Source organism: Enoplosus armatus, chromosome 11 (genome assembly GCF_043641665.1).
Source record: "Enoplosus armatus isolate fEnoArm2 chromosome 11, fEnoArm2.hap1, whole genome shotgun sequence".
Taxonomy (NCBI): Eukaryota; Metazoa; Chordata; class Actinopteri; order Centrarchiformes; family Enoplosidae; genus Enoplosus; species Enoplosus armatus.
The window spans coordinates 1,297,170-1,314,182 of NC_092190.1; the positions used below are offsets into that span (position 1 = coordinate 1,297,170).

The 17,013-nt window shown below is 44.8% G+C and overlaps 1 protein-coding gene across 1 annotated transcript; it reads left to right on the forward strand.

The window, feature by feature from the left end:
* The first annotated feature begins 645 nt into the window (after positions 1 to 645).
* On the forward strand, positions 646 to 14,394 carry LOC139292408 (ribosomal RNA processing protein 1 homolog B-like). Its single transcript, XM_070914738.1, has 16 exons — positions 646 to 782; positions 1,244 to 1,326; positions 2,387 to 2,444; positions 2,613 to 2,698; positions 3,323 to 3,384; positions 3,479 to 3,608; positions 5,181 to 5,245; positions 5,535 to 5,752; positions 6,344 to 6,459; positions 7,639 to 7,736; positions 9,706 to 9,725; positions 9,834 to 9,980; positions 10,418 to 11,673; positions 11,764 to 11,934; positions 13,233 to 13,299; positions 13,808 to 14,394. The coding sequence occupies exons 1-16, from the start codon at positions 656 to 658 to the stop codon at positions 14,008 to 14,010; spliced, it is 2,907 nt and encodes a 968-aa protein (XP_070770839.1). The 5' UTR covers positions 646 to 655; the 3' UTR covers positions 14,011 to 14,394.
* Positions 14,395 to 17,013: the final 2,619 nt, after the last annotated feature.

Sequence of the window (17,013 nt, forward strand, 5' to 3'; positions counted from 1 at the left end):
TTTAAAAACCCTCAATTACAAGTCAAAGTCCTTCCTTCTAAATCTTAAGCAAAAGTACAGACGTAAGCGAGCAAAATGCATGAAAGTAAAAGTACTCGATCTGCAGAAAATTGGCCCCTGTGAGTGTAATATTATCATATATTACATTATTAAGATTGTTAACGCCGATGCATTAATGCACAAGTTGCATTTTACTCAGGTGGAGTCAATTTGAACTATTTTTTTTTATATAATTAGGTGTTTTAATCTATATCAATGCGCTGCATTCGATGAGCTCATCATATTTTATTATGTAAAATGTTAATTTGTGATATGACTAGTAACTAAAACTGTCTTAATAAATGCAGTGAAAAGTACTGTCTTCTCCTCTGGAATGTAATGGGGTGAAAGTATAAAGTGGCATAAAATGGAAAATGCTCTCGTAGAAGTAGCTCTAAATTGTACTTGGCACCGCGCACTGTAAGCTGCATGATCGGCGGTCAGGGTTACCGCTGTGCGGTGCTGCGCACGCGTGCAGAAGCCCGGCGCAACACGTCCGCGACTCCTCAAGCCCGGGTTGACGTCATCGGCCCGCGCCGCGCGGGGGGAAACGTGGGGAAAGAAGAGCAGAGTGGTGGAGAGCGGAGGAGACCCCTCCACGTGAATCGCTGCGAAGATGGCGTCGACTCAGGAGCCGGAGATCCAGTTCGCCCAGCGGCTAGCCTCCAACGAGAAGCCCGCCCGGACCAAGGCCATAAAGAAGCTGAGGAAATACATACATGTCCGCTCTCAGAAAGCGACGGGTAAGCTAGCCCTGCCAGCTAGCTCGGACACAGCCTGCTAGCTAACAGCTCAAACCCTAAACTAGCGCCAACTTTGCTTGAAAATGTGTAACGTTACAGCGCTAACTAGACATAAATACTTTCAAACCGACTGGCAATAGTAGTAACGTTAATAAATGCCGGTCCCGAGTCTGACATTTCGGCTTGTTGTTAAAACAAATGGTAGCCAGCGCACACGTGTGGCGTTAGCCCTTAGGTCAAAGGCTAATTTAGGTGACGCTAGCTAATGTTACGGCTGACCACCTGGTAACGGCAATACAGCAACGGTGACCGGAACGTTAACCATGTCGCTTTACTTTACTTGTCGCAATGTAGTGGTGTTTTACGGTCAAACAAGCTGCCCCCCCCCCAGGTCTACAACTGCCAACATGTATCCTGGACTCAGGACATGTGTCACAGGCTGTCTCATGTCCTCTGCGCAGGTGGATTCACAGGCGACGAGCTGCTCAAGCTGTGGAAGGGTTTGTTCTACTGCCTGTGGATGCAGGACAAACCACTGCTCCAGGTGTGTGTTTTGCTAGTGTTCTTTTTTGTGTGTGTGTGTGTGTGTGTGCGCTTGGCTTACACACCTACATGATGGGAGTGCATACTGGTGGGTGTGTGCAGAGACCATTTAAGCAACTGTCAGACATGCACTTTATTATACAAGTATGACAGCTGGTCTTTACAGCTACGCCTCATGTTTTGGATTGAGCACCAAGTCACCTTTCTGTGAAATCTCGCTAGGCTGCTGTCAGATGAGAGGCAAGTCTTGTTCTGCCTTCTTTAAAACTAATATTAAGAATTGAACCGCTGAAGTACCACCTGTGATGCACAAAAGTAAATAAAGAAGGGAAGAGTCAGCTTCGGGTGCATAAAAATGAAGACTGGGTGCATGATCTTCACATGTGCATCGTGTTATTGTTCAATATTAGATGTATCCGGTGTATTGGTACCAGCATGGTACTGGTTTTATGTACTTACTTATACTTTTATGTATTTTTGAACCTTACTCCAAGTGAAAAATATAAACATATTTTTTTTATTCAGTTCTTTACTATCAAAAATATACTCGTTATTGTTCAAACATAAAATATAATGTCGCTAGGGCAGCAATCTAGGGCATTTGTGCCGCAACAAATAAATCATTTTGAATTCTGAGAATTCCAAGGTGACGTCCTCTGATGTCTGACCAACAGTCCCAAACCCCAAAAATATTCAATTTAGAAAATGATATAAACTACAGAAAAGCTGCAAATCTTGACATTTGAGATGCTGGGTCCGGTGACTGTGTACTATTTTTTGCTTGAACCCTCAAACAGCTGTAGTGATTAGTGGATTTATCAAAGTTCTCCACCACCAATTCATTTTGTTGGGCAACGTTTATTGTGAGTAAATATCAGCCAAAAGATGTGTTTCCTGAAGTCCTCACATGGTTCTCGGCAGCATCTTGATGGAGAACGACAACCTACTCAAAGTCCAAATCAGAGAAACCTGAACGTCCGTCCGTCCGTAAAACTTTGCTCGTGATCACGTTCAGTCGACCAGCTGATTTGGATGTTCATGTCCCCTCTTTTCTTCCGTAGGAGGAGCTGTCCAATCAAATCTCCTCGCTGATCCACAGCTTCCACGATATCGATGGCCGTAAGTTGCACGCGCGTGCGATTTCATAATCTTGTGGTTTTCAGTGAGAGCAAGTAAATCAGGTCGTGGCACTTGAGAGGTCCTGTACTTTTCACCATGACGGTGATAATGATGATGATGATGGTGATAATGATGATGATGATGATGATGATGTGGCGTTCCCTGCAGAGTTTTTATACCTGGAGAGCTTCCTGCAGACCTTCAAAAGAGAGTGGACCGGTATTGACAGGCTGCGGATGGACAAGTTCTTCCAGGTGAGTGCGAGGAGTAACTAAAGAGTGTATATGTGTGTGTGGTGTAGTTTCATGACCGCTCGACATGAATTTTAATTCCAAGTTTGTCCATATGATCCCATGAGGGTACTATTTAAAATTGTACCACGTGTTTCATCAGATAGTTCCTGATTTTTAAGCGACAATTTAGCTGTTTTCTGACTATTTTAATCAAGTTCTTGTTTTTTTGTTGACTGATGAAGGGTTTTGTAGAAGTTTCTCTAAGTACGGTCATGAAAACGTTTGGGATCGGTACAGAAACACATGCATCCCATCTGCACTCGTATTGAAGAGTCAAATAATAGCCTAACCACTAGATTTGACGACATGATTCATTTGAAGTCCTGCTTAAAAAAAAGCAATGTTTATATTTGGTAGCTAGCTGAGTGTGTTTCTTGGAAAAGCCCAGAATAACAACCAATCTGGCACATATATCCTGCTGGTGTCAACGCCTGAGAAGGTAAATAAGTAAACAGCAAAGAGCGCAAACAAGTCCCACTGTGCTCGACTAAAGTTACAGGGCAACACTTGCACACCGGCTGCATCAACGCGGCATTCTTGGTTCTGGTGTGAGAATGATTTTGCATTTTCCTCTCTGTGTAACAGCTGGTTCGCTTCATGTTCCGACAAACCTTTGAGTTGCTGAAGAGAAAAAACTGGGAGAGCAGGTAAATGTACTCAAGCGTTTGTCTATGAACTCGTTTCGGCCATATTGTTAAAAATGAACGACAGTGAATTAACTGTTTACTGCGTCTCCTCCAGCGCGGTCGACAGGTTTTTGGAGCTGCTGACCGCACAGCTCCTGCACAGCGGCAGCGAGGCGCCCTGCGGGCTGCAGTTCCACATCCTGGACCTCTACATGACCGAGCTGGCAGCTGTGGGTTCAGCAGAGGTACATCACCAACCCTGTTACCCAGACTTGTCTTGACATTTGTGATAAATAATAAGCACTTGGGGTTTGACGTTTGTGTTATTGAGTTCTTGCTGTGCAGTCATAATGGCGGTAGGGCTGGCCTTAATGCTTCCATGCTTCCGCCGTTGCCATGGTAATCGCCATCCAAATCAGTATTCGAATGCTGTGTTTTTAAAAATGATTAACATATGTAGTTACCCCAAAAATCCCAATAGCCCATGAAATAAATAGTAATCCAACATTGTTAACATTAAAACGCCATTTTAGAGTGTAAGAGGATGACGGCAACGGTGTGTTAAGCGCGCACACACACACACACACACACACACACATACACACACACACATACACACACACATACACACACACACACACACATACACACACACACACATACACATACACATACACACACACACACACACACACACACACACACACACACACACTGGAACAGAGGAGAGACAGGTGAGTCTTTAAAGTGCAGCCAGTGTTTCCCACAGGTCCGGTACCACAAACACACGCCCCACTTTGCGAGATGAAACAAGAAGTTCCAATAACAATAATTAGCTAACGTTAGCTTGCAAGATATGATGTTGCATACACTGTTGTTTTTTCACGACAAGCAGCCGGATACGTCAGTCGACATAAGTGAGGAGACCTGACAGCCAACGCCATTAGCTAACGTAACCTAACTTTGCTAATGTTTGATTAATCTTCTGCAGTATCAGTCACTATGACTGTTTGTTAACATAATAATAATTAGCTAACGTTAGCTCGCAAGATATAACACTGTATACATTGTTGTTTTTTTTCACGACAAGCAGCCGGATACGTCAGTCGTCATAAGTGAGTGACGGCCAACGCCATTAGCTAACGTAACCTAACTTTGCTAACGTTGGCTTAATGTTCTGGAGTATCAGTCATTACGACTGTTTGCTCATGTAATAATAATGAGCTAACGTTAGCTCGCAAGATGTAACGTTGCATGCACTGTTGTTTTTTTCACGACAAGCAGCCGGATCATAAGTGAGGAGACCTGACAGTAACTGAACTTTGCTAACGTTGCATTAATGTTCAGCAGTAACAGTTATGTATTTTCTGTCGTACATTGATAATGATAAAGCTGCGTTTGGATTAATGGCTAACTGCAGTGGATACCGTAACGTTGGGTCCTCGAAATGCCTTGGTGTCTCGTATGCAGCAGATCTGTAAAAAAGTTTCTGGTTCATTATGACACGGGTAGTTTAATGGGAAACACTGGCAGCCGCTAGCATGGCTGAAGACTCGTAGTCGTGCTTATTGATTAATGCATCCTCTATAATTGGTTTGAGATTGTTTTAAGAGACTCTGACTGCTGTCGTTAAATTTCAATTTGTTGTCCCCCCCCCCCCCCCCCTCCAATCTAACGTAAACGAATCATTCATCAACACTGTTGCTGTTGTAATTCTCCACGGCTCCGCTAATCAATTGTTCCAGCACTTTAATTGTGAGGCAAACACGGTAAGGCTGCAGTGATTCACATGCGGCGTGTTTCTTTTGTTCCCGCAGCTCACTGCCGATCAGAACTTGACATTCATTCAGCCGTTCTGCAAAACAGCAGCCAGAACCAAGGAGTAAGTCCACATCGCCTCAGCTTTCTCTGCTCGATTTACTGTCTCTTGCCCTAGACATGTAGAGTTACACAAGTTACCAAACAATTAAGAACAGTTTTTTGTGTAGATTTTAAATGTTATTCCAGTCTTTGACTTGATGCTGGCGCCAGATGGAGCTTTTTGTGCATTTCGTGTTGGTTGAAACGTTCATTTACCTAAAAACCTGACCTCTTTCTATGATTTTGTTTTCCGAAAACAACCGTGGAATTGCTCACTCTTGTCGCCCGTCGCTTTCTTTTGATGTCGCCAGCCGGAGTCTCTTCGGCGCCATCTGCAACAGCATCTTCAGCGCCATTATCGACCAGGCTCCCTTCGCTATTGCAGACTTGATGAAGGAGGTGAAGGCAGCCGAGGCCTCAGACTCCGACTCGGGGCAGGCTTCTGAAATGGACGACGAAGACGACCAACTAATAGAGGAAACGCCGCGCAAACCAGTCGGCAAGAAGGGGGCAGGGAAGCAGATGAACGGTACAGAAATCATTTGCTCTATAAAAAGATAATTACCTGTATAGATTTACTGTTCTCAAAGTAACATTTTGCACATGAATAGTGTTTGCAGGCATGACTTTTGGGGGCAGTAACTTTGTTGGAAGTTACCGACGCCCCTGGTTCCCTCCACAAAAAGCCAATGGGGTTTTGGAGTATTGCAGAAAATAAAATCTGTGGCAAAACAAAAGTTTCTTTCAACAGGTTTTGTTCAGCAAGATAATCTTCACTAATGAACTCCACTTTTATGGTTTTTGAAGCGTAAATGGAATCGCCAGAAGTAAAAAGCTAACGTTAGGCTATAAAGGAGCTACACCACGGTCCCATCACTTCAACGTCACCACCTCTAAGCTTCACTTTTAAGAGAATACAGATAGATATAGATATATAGACAGATAGATATACCCCAACCGCTACTAATTCGTGTTCTCAAATTACTAGTTCTCGCATTGTTTTTGTATCGACATCGACAGCGTTGCTCATCGGCGGCCTGGCTGAGGAGGAGTACGCGTCACTAGATGTAAATAGGTGTTTTTAATGAAAAAAAAAAAAAACAAATTGGCTGGTTTTCAGGCAATAAATCAAATGAAGAGGAGGAGGAGGATGATGATGACCTCGATGAGCTTCTTCACTTGGAAGACTCGGACACAGAGGTGCCGCGTGACGATGACATCGGACCCACCCTACAGGTGAAGGCTTTTTGGATTTAATCTGTTACGGTCAAACAAAGTCCCTGCATGAGCGTACACCCCAGAAAAAAAAATCCATAATCCTGCACGTTACTGCCTGTATACAAGTCATACTTAACCATACTGCTGCACATTTCCTAAAGCTCATCATAGTCTTTTAGATCAGTAGGCAAAACACAGATAATGTTAAAAGCTAATGTGAGTTTTGTGCTTTACAAGACTTCTTTTGGCTCTCGGTCTGGAGCACGGACTGTGTATAAAGATGGCCGACGCGTCTCCACTTTCCTCCCACTGTACAAAAACGAAGCCAAAACTCTCCCGGATACGGCTGCCGCCATCTTTTGGAGCCAGAGTCTGAGAAGTAGTGATCGGGGGGGGGTTGGAACTGCGGTATCAAGGTCTCGCCTGACCCAATCGCGAGCACACCACAGTCAATCTTGGCTGTCAATCATGACGTTTCACCCCCGTTTTTATAGCATCAAATTAAAACCAAACTTATCAGAAAAACGAACACTTGAACAAACATCAGCGTGTTAAGAACTACCTAAAATGACAGAAACCATCTTTGGGGAAACTGTATTTGATTTTTGATTTTTTTTTTTGTCCCATCCGCTAACATGGAGGGGGCGGGGCTTATGAAATATACTGCAGCCAGCCACCAGGGGGGGCGAGCGAGATGTTTTGGCTTCACTTTCGGGGAGCCAACGTGTCGTCCATCTTTTTAATATACAGTCTATGGTGTGGAGGGGGGGTCACATTGTCCCTTTAACACGCCCTCAAAACCAACGGTGTGACCTCACAACGATGACGATCACTGCGGCGTCTCTGCGAACGGATCGTTGGAACAGCCTCAAAATTGCTGCCTGGAAGGAAGAAAATGAATGTGAAAACTCGAAGCCTTTCCAAGTCTTATTTGTAAAAGAAATTGCCTGACAGAATAATAAATTTATACCGTGCCATTCATCCTCCACGGATGAGAATCGATCGGTCCGCTTTTTATCACAAAAATCTTTCGCTTCGAAGAAATAATTGGACCTAATGTGTTTCATTTGTACTCTTCAGTTTGAAAATGGCGATGAATCTGTTTTCTTTCCTAATGAGGTTCTTTTGTGTGTGTGTGTGTGTGTGTGTGTGTGTGTGTGTGTGTGTGTGTGTGTGTGTGTGGTTGTGGTTGTGTAGTTTGACTACGCAGCCCTGGCAGACAGGCTGTTTGAGTTAGCCCGCCGGAGCAGCACGCCCAGCCAGAACAGACAGAGACTCTACAAAATCATCAAAGTGTGAGTAGAAGCTCTAACACCATAGTGTGTGTGTGTGTGTGTGTGTATGTGTGTATGTGTGTGTGTGTGTGTGTCGTCCTGTGCAGTGAACACGCTATATTGCGGGCTGCTTTAATTTTAATTAATACCACCACCCCTAAGCAGTGCTCATATGAGGAAAAGCACATTTAAGAAGAAGAAAAAAAGTCAAATTTTGTGATTTAAGACTAAAAGTCTGTTTTTAAATTTAAGGATAGTTTTGGTTTATTTCAACTTACTATTTTTGCACTGTGACTTGTCACAGTAGGAAGAGCACAGCAGGAAAATCCTGATCATTCTTGCATGTCGTGTGTGTTGATAGCTCTGGAACACCTGCGTCTTCAGCACCAGCTTTCCTGTCAGCCTTTTGTCTGCTCGCCACGCTACAGACTGCTGTGAGGTGGTGTTTCGGGGGGGGGGGGGGGGGGGGGCGGGGGTGGACGGCTAATTGGGCCGAAAATGTAGAATGATGAACGTGACGTTAGTCAGCGCGAGCCACTGCTTCTTCATGTAGTTTTGCTTTGAAGTCATTAATTGAGATACATGTGCCGTGTGTGTGTCCAAGAACGATTTTCAGGAAGCTAGAAATCCCGTGTTAGATTTACATTTGACAGTCATGGGAGATATATCTTGTGTAATAAGACCGTAACCTGGTTGAAAGCATTTATAATTGGCTCATAGATCAATCCTTTAATTACCATTTCATATGTAAAGTGTCACAAGATGACTTTTCATGTGTTATTTTGGGGCTCTAGAAATACAATCGCATTGAAATGAAAGGGAAAGCCGGCATGAAGCGTCTTAGTATGGAGTCAGGCCACTTTGTCAAGTCCCTGGGACTCTGTCGGAGGGATGAGCACCAATCCGCACAAACTCATATCTGACCTGTAAAGCACGTTCTGCATCATGTATCTAGAGGAGACCCTGTACAGCATCGTGCATGAACGTCTTGTTTCACTCGCAGTGCATCGGTAAAATTCTTTTCATTCTATTCATGTGCAATTATTAGTAGATGAACACAAAGGAGGAGGAGCTATACGTTTCACCAAATTCCTACAAATCAAATGTTGTATACAAGTGTGTGTGTGTGTGTGTGTGTGTGTATATATATATGTGTGTATGTATGTATATAGGTAGGTAAGGTATTACAGTATACCAGGGTATTTAGAAATCCCGAAGGTATGATTTTTCAATGTCAAAAATACAAACGCTCCTCTTTCTGCTCAACTGATCCTGAAACTGCGGTTAAATACTACAGGCGACAGAATTAAAACTATAGTTGTTTTTTTAATTAAGTGAAGAACTCAGCCAATAATTGGCTTATCAAAAAATGCCCGCATTTCATTTTAAATAAGCGGTAGTGGCATTTCCAGTTACCTTCAAAATAAAAGCTTGTGGTTTGCAGTGAAACGCTTTTATTCTGAAGCTGCAGCAGTAGGAAATGTTCGTTTTGCATTGGCAGTAACTCAATACAGCATTTGCCTCATTTGGTAGATAGTGACTTAACAGACATTTGTTTAAATGAAAAGCTTATATCTTATCTTATATATCAGATTATTACTTTAAACCCAGTAAGACACACAGCATTGTAGGCTGGACAGTGTCACACATGCTACACAAATACCGCCATGTACCGTATACCACACCCGACTGAAGTGCTCTCTGCCCCCTTTGTTTTTAACGTTTTAGAGCTCTGTTGCTCACCAGCCAATCGGCGTTCAATACGTTCACAGTGGTGTGCAAAGCTGTTTAACCGTCTGATCTCCCCTTCAGTCATCCAACTAATGCACTCCAAGAAAGCCATTGATTTTGTGGCGCTGTGTTGAGCCGCGGGTTAAATCCTGCCTTCATGTGGTGTTCATCCTGCCCCATGAATAACCTCTGATTGAATCCATACTCTTTTTTTTTTTTCTTCTCTTCTCTTCTCCTCGTTTTGCGTCTCAAATCACAGACTACGTGACCTCAGTGAAGGTAGGAGCCGACGACCCCACCGCCTTCACTTCACTTTTGATACGTTTGATACTTTTTTTTACAGAATAATTGTTGTTGATCTTCGACCCCGTCCCGTTTCCTCCCCAGGCACCTTCCCTCAGGATGAGTATCCAGAGGAGGTCTCCACCGACGAGGACGATGATGAGTTTGGCAGCAGGAAGAGGCTGAGGAGGAAAGGGCGTGGTAACATGTGGGAGGATGAGGAGGGGGCGCCAGCAGCCAAGAAAAGTAAAGGTAGCTCATGTTGCCATATGTACCTTTTTTTAAATCTGCTGCGGAATGTATGGAGAAGGCTACGTAAAGGTTACCAGACGAGTCCAAAAATAACCATACACATTGACGAGTAATATAGTTAGTTAAACAATGACAATGGGGTGTAAACAGAAATATAACGAGCCTGCATACGTCTTTACGGGACGGCAGTGTTCTCGCACCTTTCGGAGGCTATTCATTGTGTGTCATTTAATGTAGGGCTCTCGAAATGTAGTAATGTAATGTAATGTAGGGTTCTTCATCAGTTCAGGCGGGATTTATACCTTGTTACAGTGACCAGCTAGAATTATCATCACAAGAACTGCGAAAAGCGCCCCACATCTTGGCTTTGAGTCATTTAGTGATGAGATTGAGTTTGACGCGTGACGAACTGCCGATCTGTGTCTCTTCTACTTCAGGCAAGAAAAAGGAGGCGTCCGCACTCGGCACGCAAAACAAGGTCCCGGGAAAAGATGACAACAAATCAGCTGACCCAGCCGCAAAGAAGAAGAAGAAGAAAAAGAAGAAGAAGAAAAAGACGGCAGGGCAGGGTGGAAGTGCAGGTGGTGAGGAAAATGCAAAGAGGTCTGAACAGGAACAGATCGTGGCTCAAAGTTCAACCGTAGAGACCGAAGGAGGTCCGGCGTGTTCACAGGCAGAAGATTTAGAAAAGGACGCGCAGGCGCAAAGCTCCATCTCATCCGTAAAAGTCACAGAGGCGACTGCTCCAGATGGTCAGTCGGGGACTGTGCTCCTCTCTGAGGTGAAGAAACCACTTTCAGTCACAGTCACAGAAGAAACCGACCAACCAACTCCCTGCTGCACGGCTGACAACCAGGACCGATCCGAGGCCGACGCTCCGGTCTCGGGGAAGAAAAAGAAGAAGGCCAAGAAGAACCTCGCGGAGGTTGACGGTGACTCGCAGGTCAATGGCATGGGCACAGAAGCAGATTTCCCGTCAACACCTTGCGAGGATTCAGCGGAAGACGGCCCAGCCGTCGGACTCGAGCCAACTGTTTCTACAAAGCCAGCCAGGAAGGGGAGTAAGAACAAGAACCCCAAGGCCGATGCACCGTTGGAGGTAGAGGGAAGCCGAACCGACGCTGAAATCGCATCAGCTGCCGAGGAGGCATCGCGAGATACCGCCGCAGCGCCGCTTAAAAAGAAGACAAAGAAAAAGAGCAAGCAGGTGGACGCCCTGCTCGAAGCTTCCCCTGCCGCAGATGAAAGCACTGTAACCCCACTGAAGATGAAAAGGAAGAAGAATCAAAAAGAAGCGGCTACAGTGGAAGAGGAAGGAGCAGCCGCAGACACCCCTCAGGTGGCGGATGCTGAGAAGCTGCCGTTTGAAATCACCATGACAACACTGGGGGGGAAGAAGAAGAAGAAGAAGAAAAAGCCTCAGGTGCCGGCAGCAGCCCAAGCGGACGAGATCAAAGATCAAGCCCCGTCGCAGGCGGTCGGGAGCGTAGATGCAGAGCTCCCGCCGGTTGAGACGGAGGCGCCCCCTTCCTCCGAGAAACCGGCCAAGAAGAAGAAGAAGAAGAGGAAGATCCCCGTGGTGTTTGAGTTCGAGGCGGATGAGGTGGCCGCACAGGAGGAGGCGGCGTCGATCAACGGCCACGCAGAAGAAGAGGCCGCGGAGACCGTCGCCAAGAAGACCAAACTTGGCAGTGTGGGTATTTTTAATGAGGTTAAATGGTTCAGATGAGATCCGACACGGAGACGCGATGTACTTGCATACTAAACTGATTTCCCGTTTCAGGATGCCGGAGAGCCGTCCACGCCCCTGAGCGCAAAAAAGTCCCTAAAGAAGGCGAAGGCTTCCTCGGGGTCGGCGACTCCCTTCATCGCCTTCCAGAGCAATGCTGCCGCGCCAACGCCACTCTTCTGCAAAACCAAGGGAAGCCCCAGCACCCCGCTGTCCCGCAAGAAGGTGAAAGCGCCGAACAATCCGAAATGAGCGCTACACGTCACACGTTGCGTTGCTCTGATTGGTCGAAGCACCCAGAGGCATTTGGGTCCGCGCCCATCAGTAACGCCCCTTAAGGTTCCAGACCGGTTTTCCGGTTTGCGAGCCACTGCACTAGACACAAAATGAATTTGTGAAAAAGTTAGCATATGAAAATGGAAATCAGTTCTCGCTGGAGAGTTATATTTCATTGGCCATGTCTCTGGCAGTCATCCACAATTCATAGAACTGTGGTCACATACTGCATGTAACCCTAATTTGGAGTTTGGAAAAGAGATCCTGAGGTGGAGCAGTAACTCTGTAACAAATAGTCCCTGGAACCCCCCCCCTCTCCCAAATGGCTGGCTACTCAATATCCTTTTTGGAAGCCCTGCAGTAACATCATTAGTCAAAAATTCAACAGAAGCAATATCACATTCATATTCTTTGGCAATTATAATTTCAATCAATTATTATTACTTTTCTGATCACTAACTATTGATTTTAATTTCAGTTGGACAGCAATATTATTATTTCTTTATTTTTGGCGGCATAACACTGCCACTTGAGGGCAGAACTCCATATTAAATCCCAACTATTTGATTTAGCTGTATTATGAATAATTACACTACTATTTTGTGTATTTGATTGCCCCCCCCCCCCACACACACACACACACACACACACACACACACACACACACAATATATGCATCACTTTGTTAATTGAAGTGCTATTAGTATCCCGTGAGGCGCATTTAATTAGCAGATCAAACCTTGACTCGTTACACATTCGGCTGGGATAGAATGCAAACCATTGCCTGCGTTCAGCACCACAGTCCTGCCCGTGACGTCTTGTCATCGCGTCGCAGTAAATACACTTTGTCAAGCGCGATGATGGCCGACGGAGGGAAACCTCGTCAAGACAAAGGAATCAGACAGTAGAACTAAACTGTAAACTACTGGATGCCGACACACGCTGACATTCAGGCCCTGCAGCTACATCCGTGCCCGTCATTCCTTTTTTTGCGCTCTGTTTTGCCGCGGCGTCGAGCATCGCATTCCATATTTAAGCGTCTAATAGTACTGTATCACAGCCACATGGCGTCCCCATCAGGTTTTCCAGGGCCGAAGGACGTTTTGGAGTTAATTAGAACGGTCTGCATCTTTTAGCTGATATGTTTTGTTCATTTCTCAGAAAACCCTCCTGAAATGTCGTCTTTGTTATGCAGCTCTGCCGTTCTCCGATTGTAACAACGTCGTCTGTATGTTTTTATTCCACAGAAGAGTCAAACTCCCAAATCCGAATCTAAGAAGGTGACCTTCGGCCTCAAGAATAATAAGACAGCTGGTGAGAAATTGGATGCAGTTTGATGTCTATGTATTCAGTGTGAAATTTTTTTATTTATTTTTTTTGTACTTGTTCATTTAGTCAAACATTACCGAAGGGTTCGGAGCAGAGTGTAAAGTCTGGCGGGGTGCCACAGAGACGACAGACTAAAAGAAAGGTTCAAGTAAAATAGCGTGAAACGCTGACAGAATAAAATACATATATATATGGTCGCAGGCATGGATCTGCTAAACCATATCCCGCCACAAGGTGACCTTCGACCCGAGAAACGCGTCTGATGAACGCAGAGTCTCGGCCAGCATGGAGCAGAAGTCATTTTTGAGTGCTTTTTTTCCCACTTAGCTTCGCAACAGCTCCTAAATGAGTCAGACGGTATCCTCAACTGCCGTTTGAACCTCGGCTTCATGTTTCAGCTGCATCCCGTTAAGTGAATTGTTGTTTTTGTTGTTGCTGTAACAGCCTTGTGACTGTTCCTTGTACCTTTTTTTTTTTTTTTTTTTTTTTGCAGAGTTCAGAAAGACTGATCGCAGTCTGCTGGTGAGTCCGGACGGGTCGTCACGAGTGCCCTTTGACCCAAAACAGAAACCCAAGTTTGGGGTCTTAAAGTCACCACTGTGTGTCAAGAAGACCCCCAAAAGCAACAAGAAGGCCGGCTCGAACACTCCGAAGAGCACGCCTAAGCGCCGACCGGCGGCGGCGGACTTCTTCTAACATCCCGCGCTGACAGATACAGATGTAACCGCTCTCTGTGAACTCTTTTGATAGACTGATATAAAACAAATCCTGTTTTTGGAGAGATGTACAGAAGTATTTTTATGTTTATCTGATAATCAGTGTTGCTTTTTTTGCCTCTCGAGTGACTTGATGTTTTAATAAAGTTACTCATTCTAGTTTTTCCCAGTTGTATCAAACTTTCAGTTTGTGTGTGATTGAATGTGATACTTCCAAGTCTTTTTGAAGGCAAAGAAATTATATATTTTTTCTAAGGAGAAAACAAAACTAGTGTTATTTTTTCCTAGAACTGAAGTGTTTATATTTGCATGTGACAAACAGCCGTACTATTGTGGATTCTGGACTTCCATGAGAATGAATAAACTGGTGACTTTTCTTTAGACGCGGTAGCAGTTTAGTCAGCCGGTGCACCACTTCGGATCCTATGACGCTTTGTAGACATTCATGGTCTAACTTGGTTTATGACCAAAAACCTGCTAAATTAATGACATAACATTAGCAAACGTTAGCATGCTGTGTTACTATGTTCACCATGGTTAACATTGTCAATACTAGACCTGCGAAACAGCAGGTTAGCATGCTGACATGAGCATTTAGCTCATGCTATAAAGTGTGTACTACATGTATATCTGCTAAACATCGGCAACTTAGCATGCTGACATTAGCATTTAGCTCATTCTATGAAGTATGTACTACATGTATACCTGCGGAAAATCAGCAATTTAGCATGCTGACATTAGCATTTAGCTCAAAGCCTTCCTGTCTATGTACAGCCTCACAGAGCCGCTAGCATGGCACTCAGCGTGTCCCGAATCCATAGTGCATGCTAATTCTATAAAGGATGTACTCCTCAACATCGATAACCATGTTATACAGACAGGAGATGATACAATACATGCGACTTCCAACATCAAACTGCCATTTGAGGTTGTCGCTGCCAATTAAACTTAACCAAACATAAAGCTAATGAGCAGTGGCAGGTTCAGGTGATAATCCTCTATAAGTTCATTATGAGCGACCCCCCCCCCCTTTCACATCGCCATGTGATATTTAATTAGAAGAAAATTAATTATAGCCGCTGTACTTTTCACAATTTAATTACGTCTATTTTTCAAAGCTGTGAGTAGCTCCTCCATTTCCTTTGTGCATTGCATTGTGGGGCATTTGAAAGGTTTTCCACTATGCATACTGCCTATTTTGAGTGTAGTTAATTTTGCCAGTCTTTTAAATTTGAACACCCCCCCCCCATACTCAAAACTGGCTTAGAATGAACATGTAATATACAGCTGGGCCACAGTTGATGTCTGGTGCCGGTGGAAGGGACAGCCAGTGAGGGGGGCTGACGAGCTCCAAAAGCCTGCATGAGTTCCCACCAATCTTAAGGTGTGTTATTAAGTGTGAAGTCGGTAGGAAGCAGGGGCGAGAGGGGGATGTAATCATGACCACGTGATGTACGCCTGGGCTCGGGGGACCCCACTGCAGCTTGCTGTGGATGTGGAAACGAGCAGGATGACTCGAAAGAAGAAGCGCCTTCAGAGCGATGACGATACGCAGCGCAGACCTCACGACATGAGTTGACATTTAGGCCGAAAAAAACTGGTTCGATCCCGGGGGGGGGGACCTTGGGTGGAAAATAGTTATAGAAAATAGTACCAAAGACTGTCACTCACAGAGTGCTGCAGGGATGACGTGTTTTTGTAGGCAACCCCCCCCCCCCATTTTTATTAGGGGCCGACACACTATATGCCATACTTCATATACTATACTATACTATACTATATACCAATCTAAGGTGTGTTGTTAAGTGTGAAGCCAGTAGGAAGCAGGGGTGAGAGTGGGATAATAGTAGTCGTAATTGCTTTTTTTTGTTTTGTTACCTGAGTATGAATGCTCTACATTATTGAATGGCTCTTTTGCTGGCCGCATCATTGGCATTTAACTGTCCGTGACAGAAAACAGTTGCAACAAAGCAGACAACAAAACAGCCGCACCGACTATTCCAACAAGTGTGTTATCCATCTTGTCCATCTTGCAATGTTTAAATCATCTCTCAATCTTAGCAGCACCCCGCTGGAACGGCTCACCAACAAACAAAAAAACAAACAAGAAAACACCTCAGCACACAACCTTATGTTTTATAACACCCCCCCCCCCAGGTGACCAGAAAATGGATTATCATGTGCCAGTTTGAGGATTTGGTGCAGACATAGAGGAGGAACTACAATTTGCTCTACAACACTCCAGCATGGAAACATGCAATGGTGACCATTTACGCATGGGCACACCCTCTTTCAAAAAGTAACCCGTGGACATTTTCTCAATTCCGTCCCCTGAACCGGTCAAAGCAGATGACCGCCCACCCCCCCCACCTAGAGTCCTGGTTCTGCAAGAGGTTTCTGCCTCTTAAAAGGACGTTTTTCCTTGCCACTGTTGCCAAAGTGCTTGCTCATGGTGGGAGCTGCTGGGTCTCTGTAATAACATTATAAAGAGGCGGTCTAGACCTGCTCTACTTGACTGATTGTGAGTCCCTCAGAATAGCGACAGGAACCTAATAAAAGGAGAATACACACCAAAATCAGGCTCGACTGAAGGTCAACTGCTTTGGGAGACTTATTCTTCAAGGCAAAACGGTTGTTTACGGCATGGCCACGCTTCATACTGACCACGAAAAACTCAACCCCCCCCCCCCCACACACACACACACACACAGGTCTACTACAGCCCGATACCACACTCAAAATTAGCACAGCACACCGAAAATACTACTACCCAAACAAGACAGCAGCATAAAAAATGAACAGCATCCAACACGTGTGCGCAACACTTGATAATGAACGTTCTGGAGCTCTGCAGACTTGGACATGATCTGAGAGAAAAAAAAAAGAAGCTTTTTGTCCTCTATGGACATGGCGGTTGGACCGCAGGGTGAAAAGTTCATCAAGCTTGGCAACGGAAATGCGGTTGACAGTCACACCTGAGTCG

Bases quoted from the DNA above. Each gene is read 5' to 3' on its own strand.
- LOC139292408 (XM_070914738.1), top strand. From the start codon at position 656: ATGGCGTCGACTCAGGAGCCGGAGATCCAGTTCGCCCAGCGGCTAGCC. The intron at 5,753-6,343 runs GTACAGAAATCA...GCTGGTTTTCAG, and splicing joins GGCAGGGAAGCAGATGAACG to GCAATAAATCAAATGAAGAG. The intron at 9,726-9,833 runs GTAGGAGCCGAC...TTTCCTCCCCAG, and splicing joins ACTACGTGACCTCAGTGAAG to GCACCTTCCCTCAGGATGAG.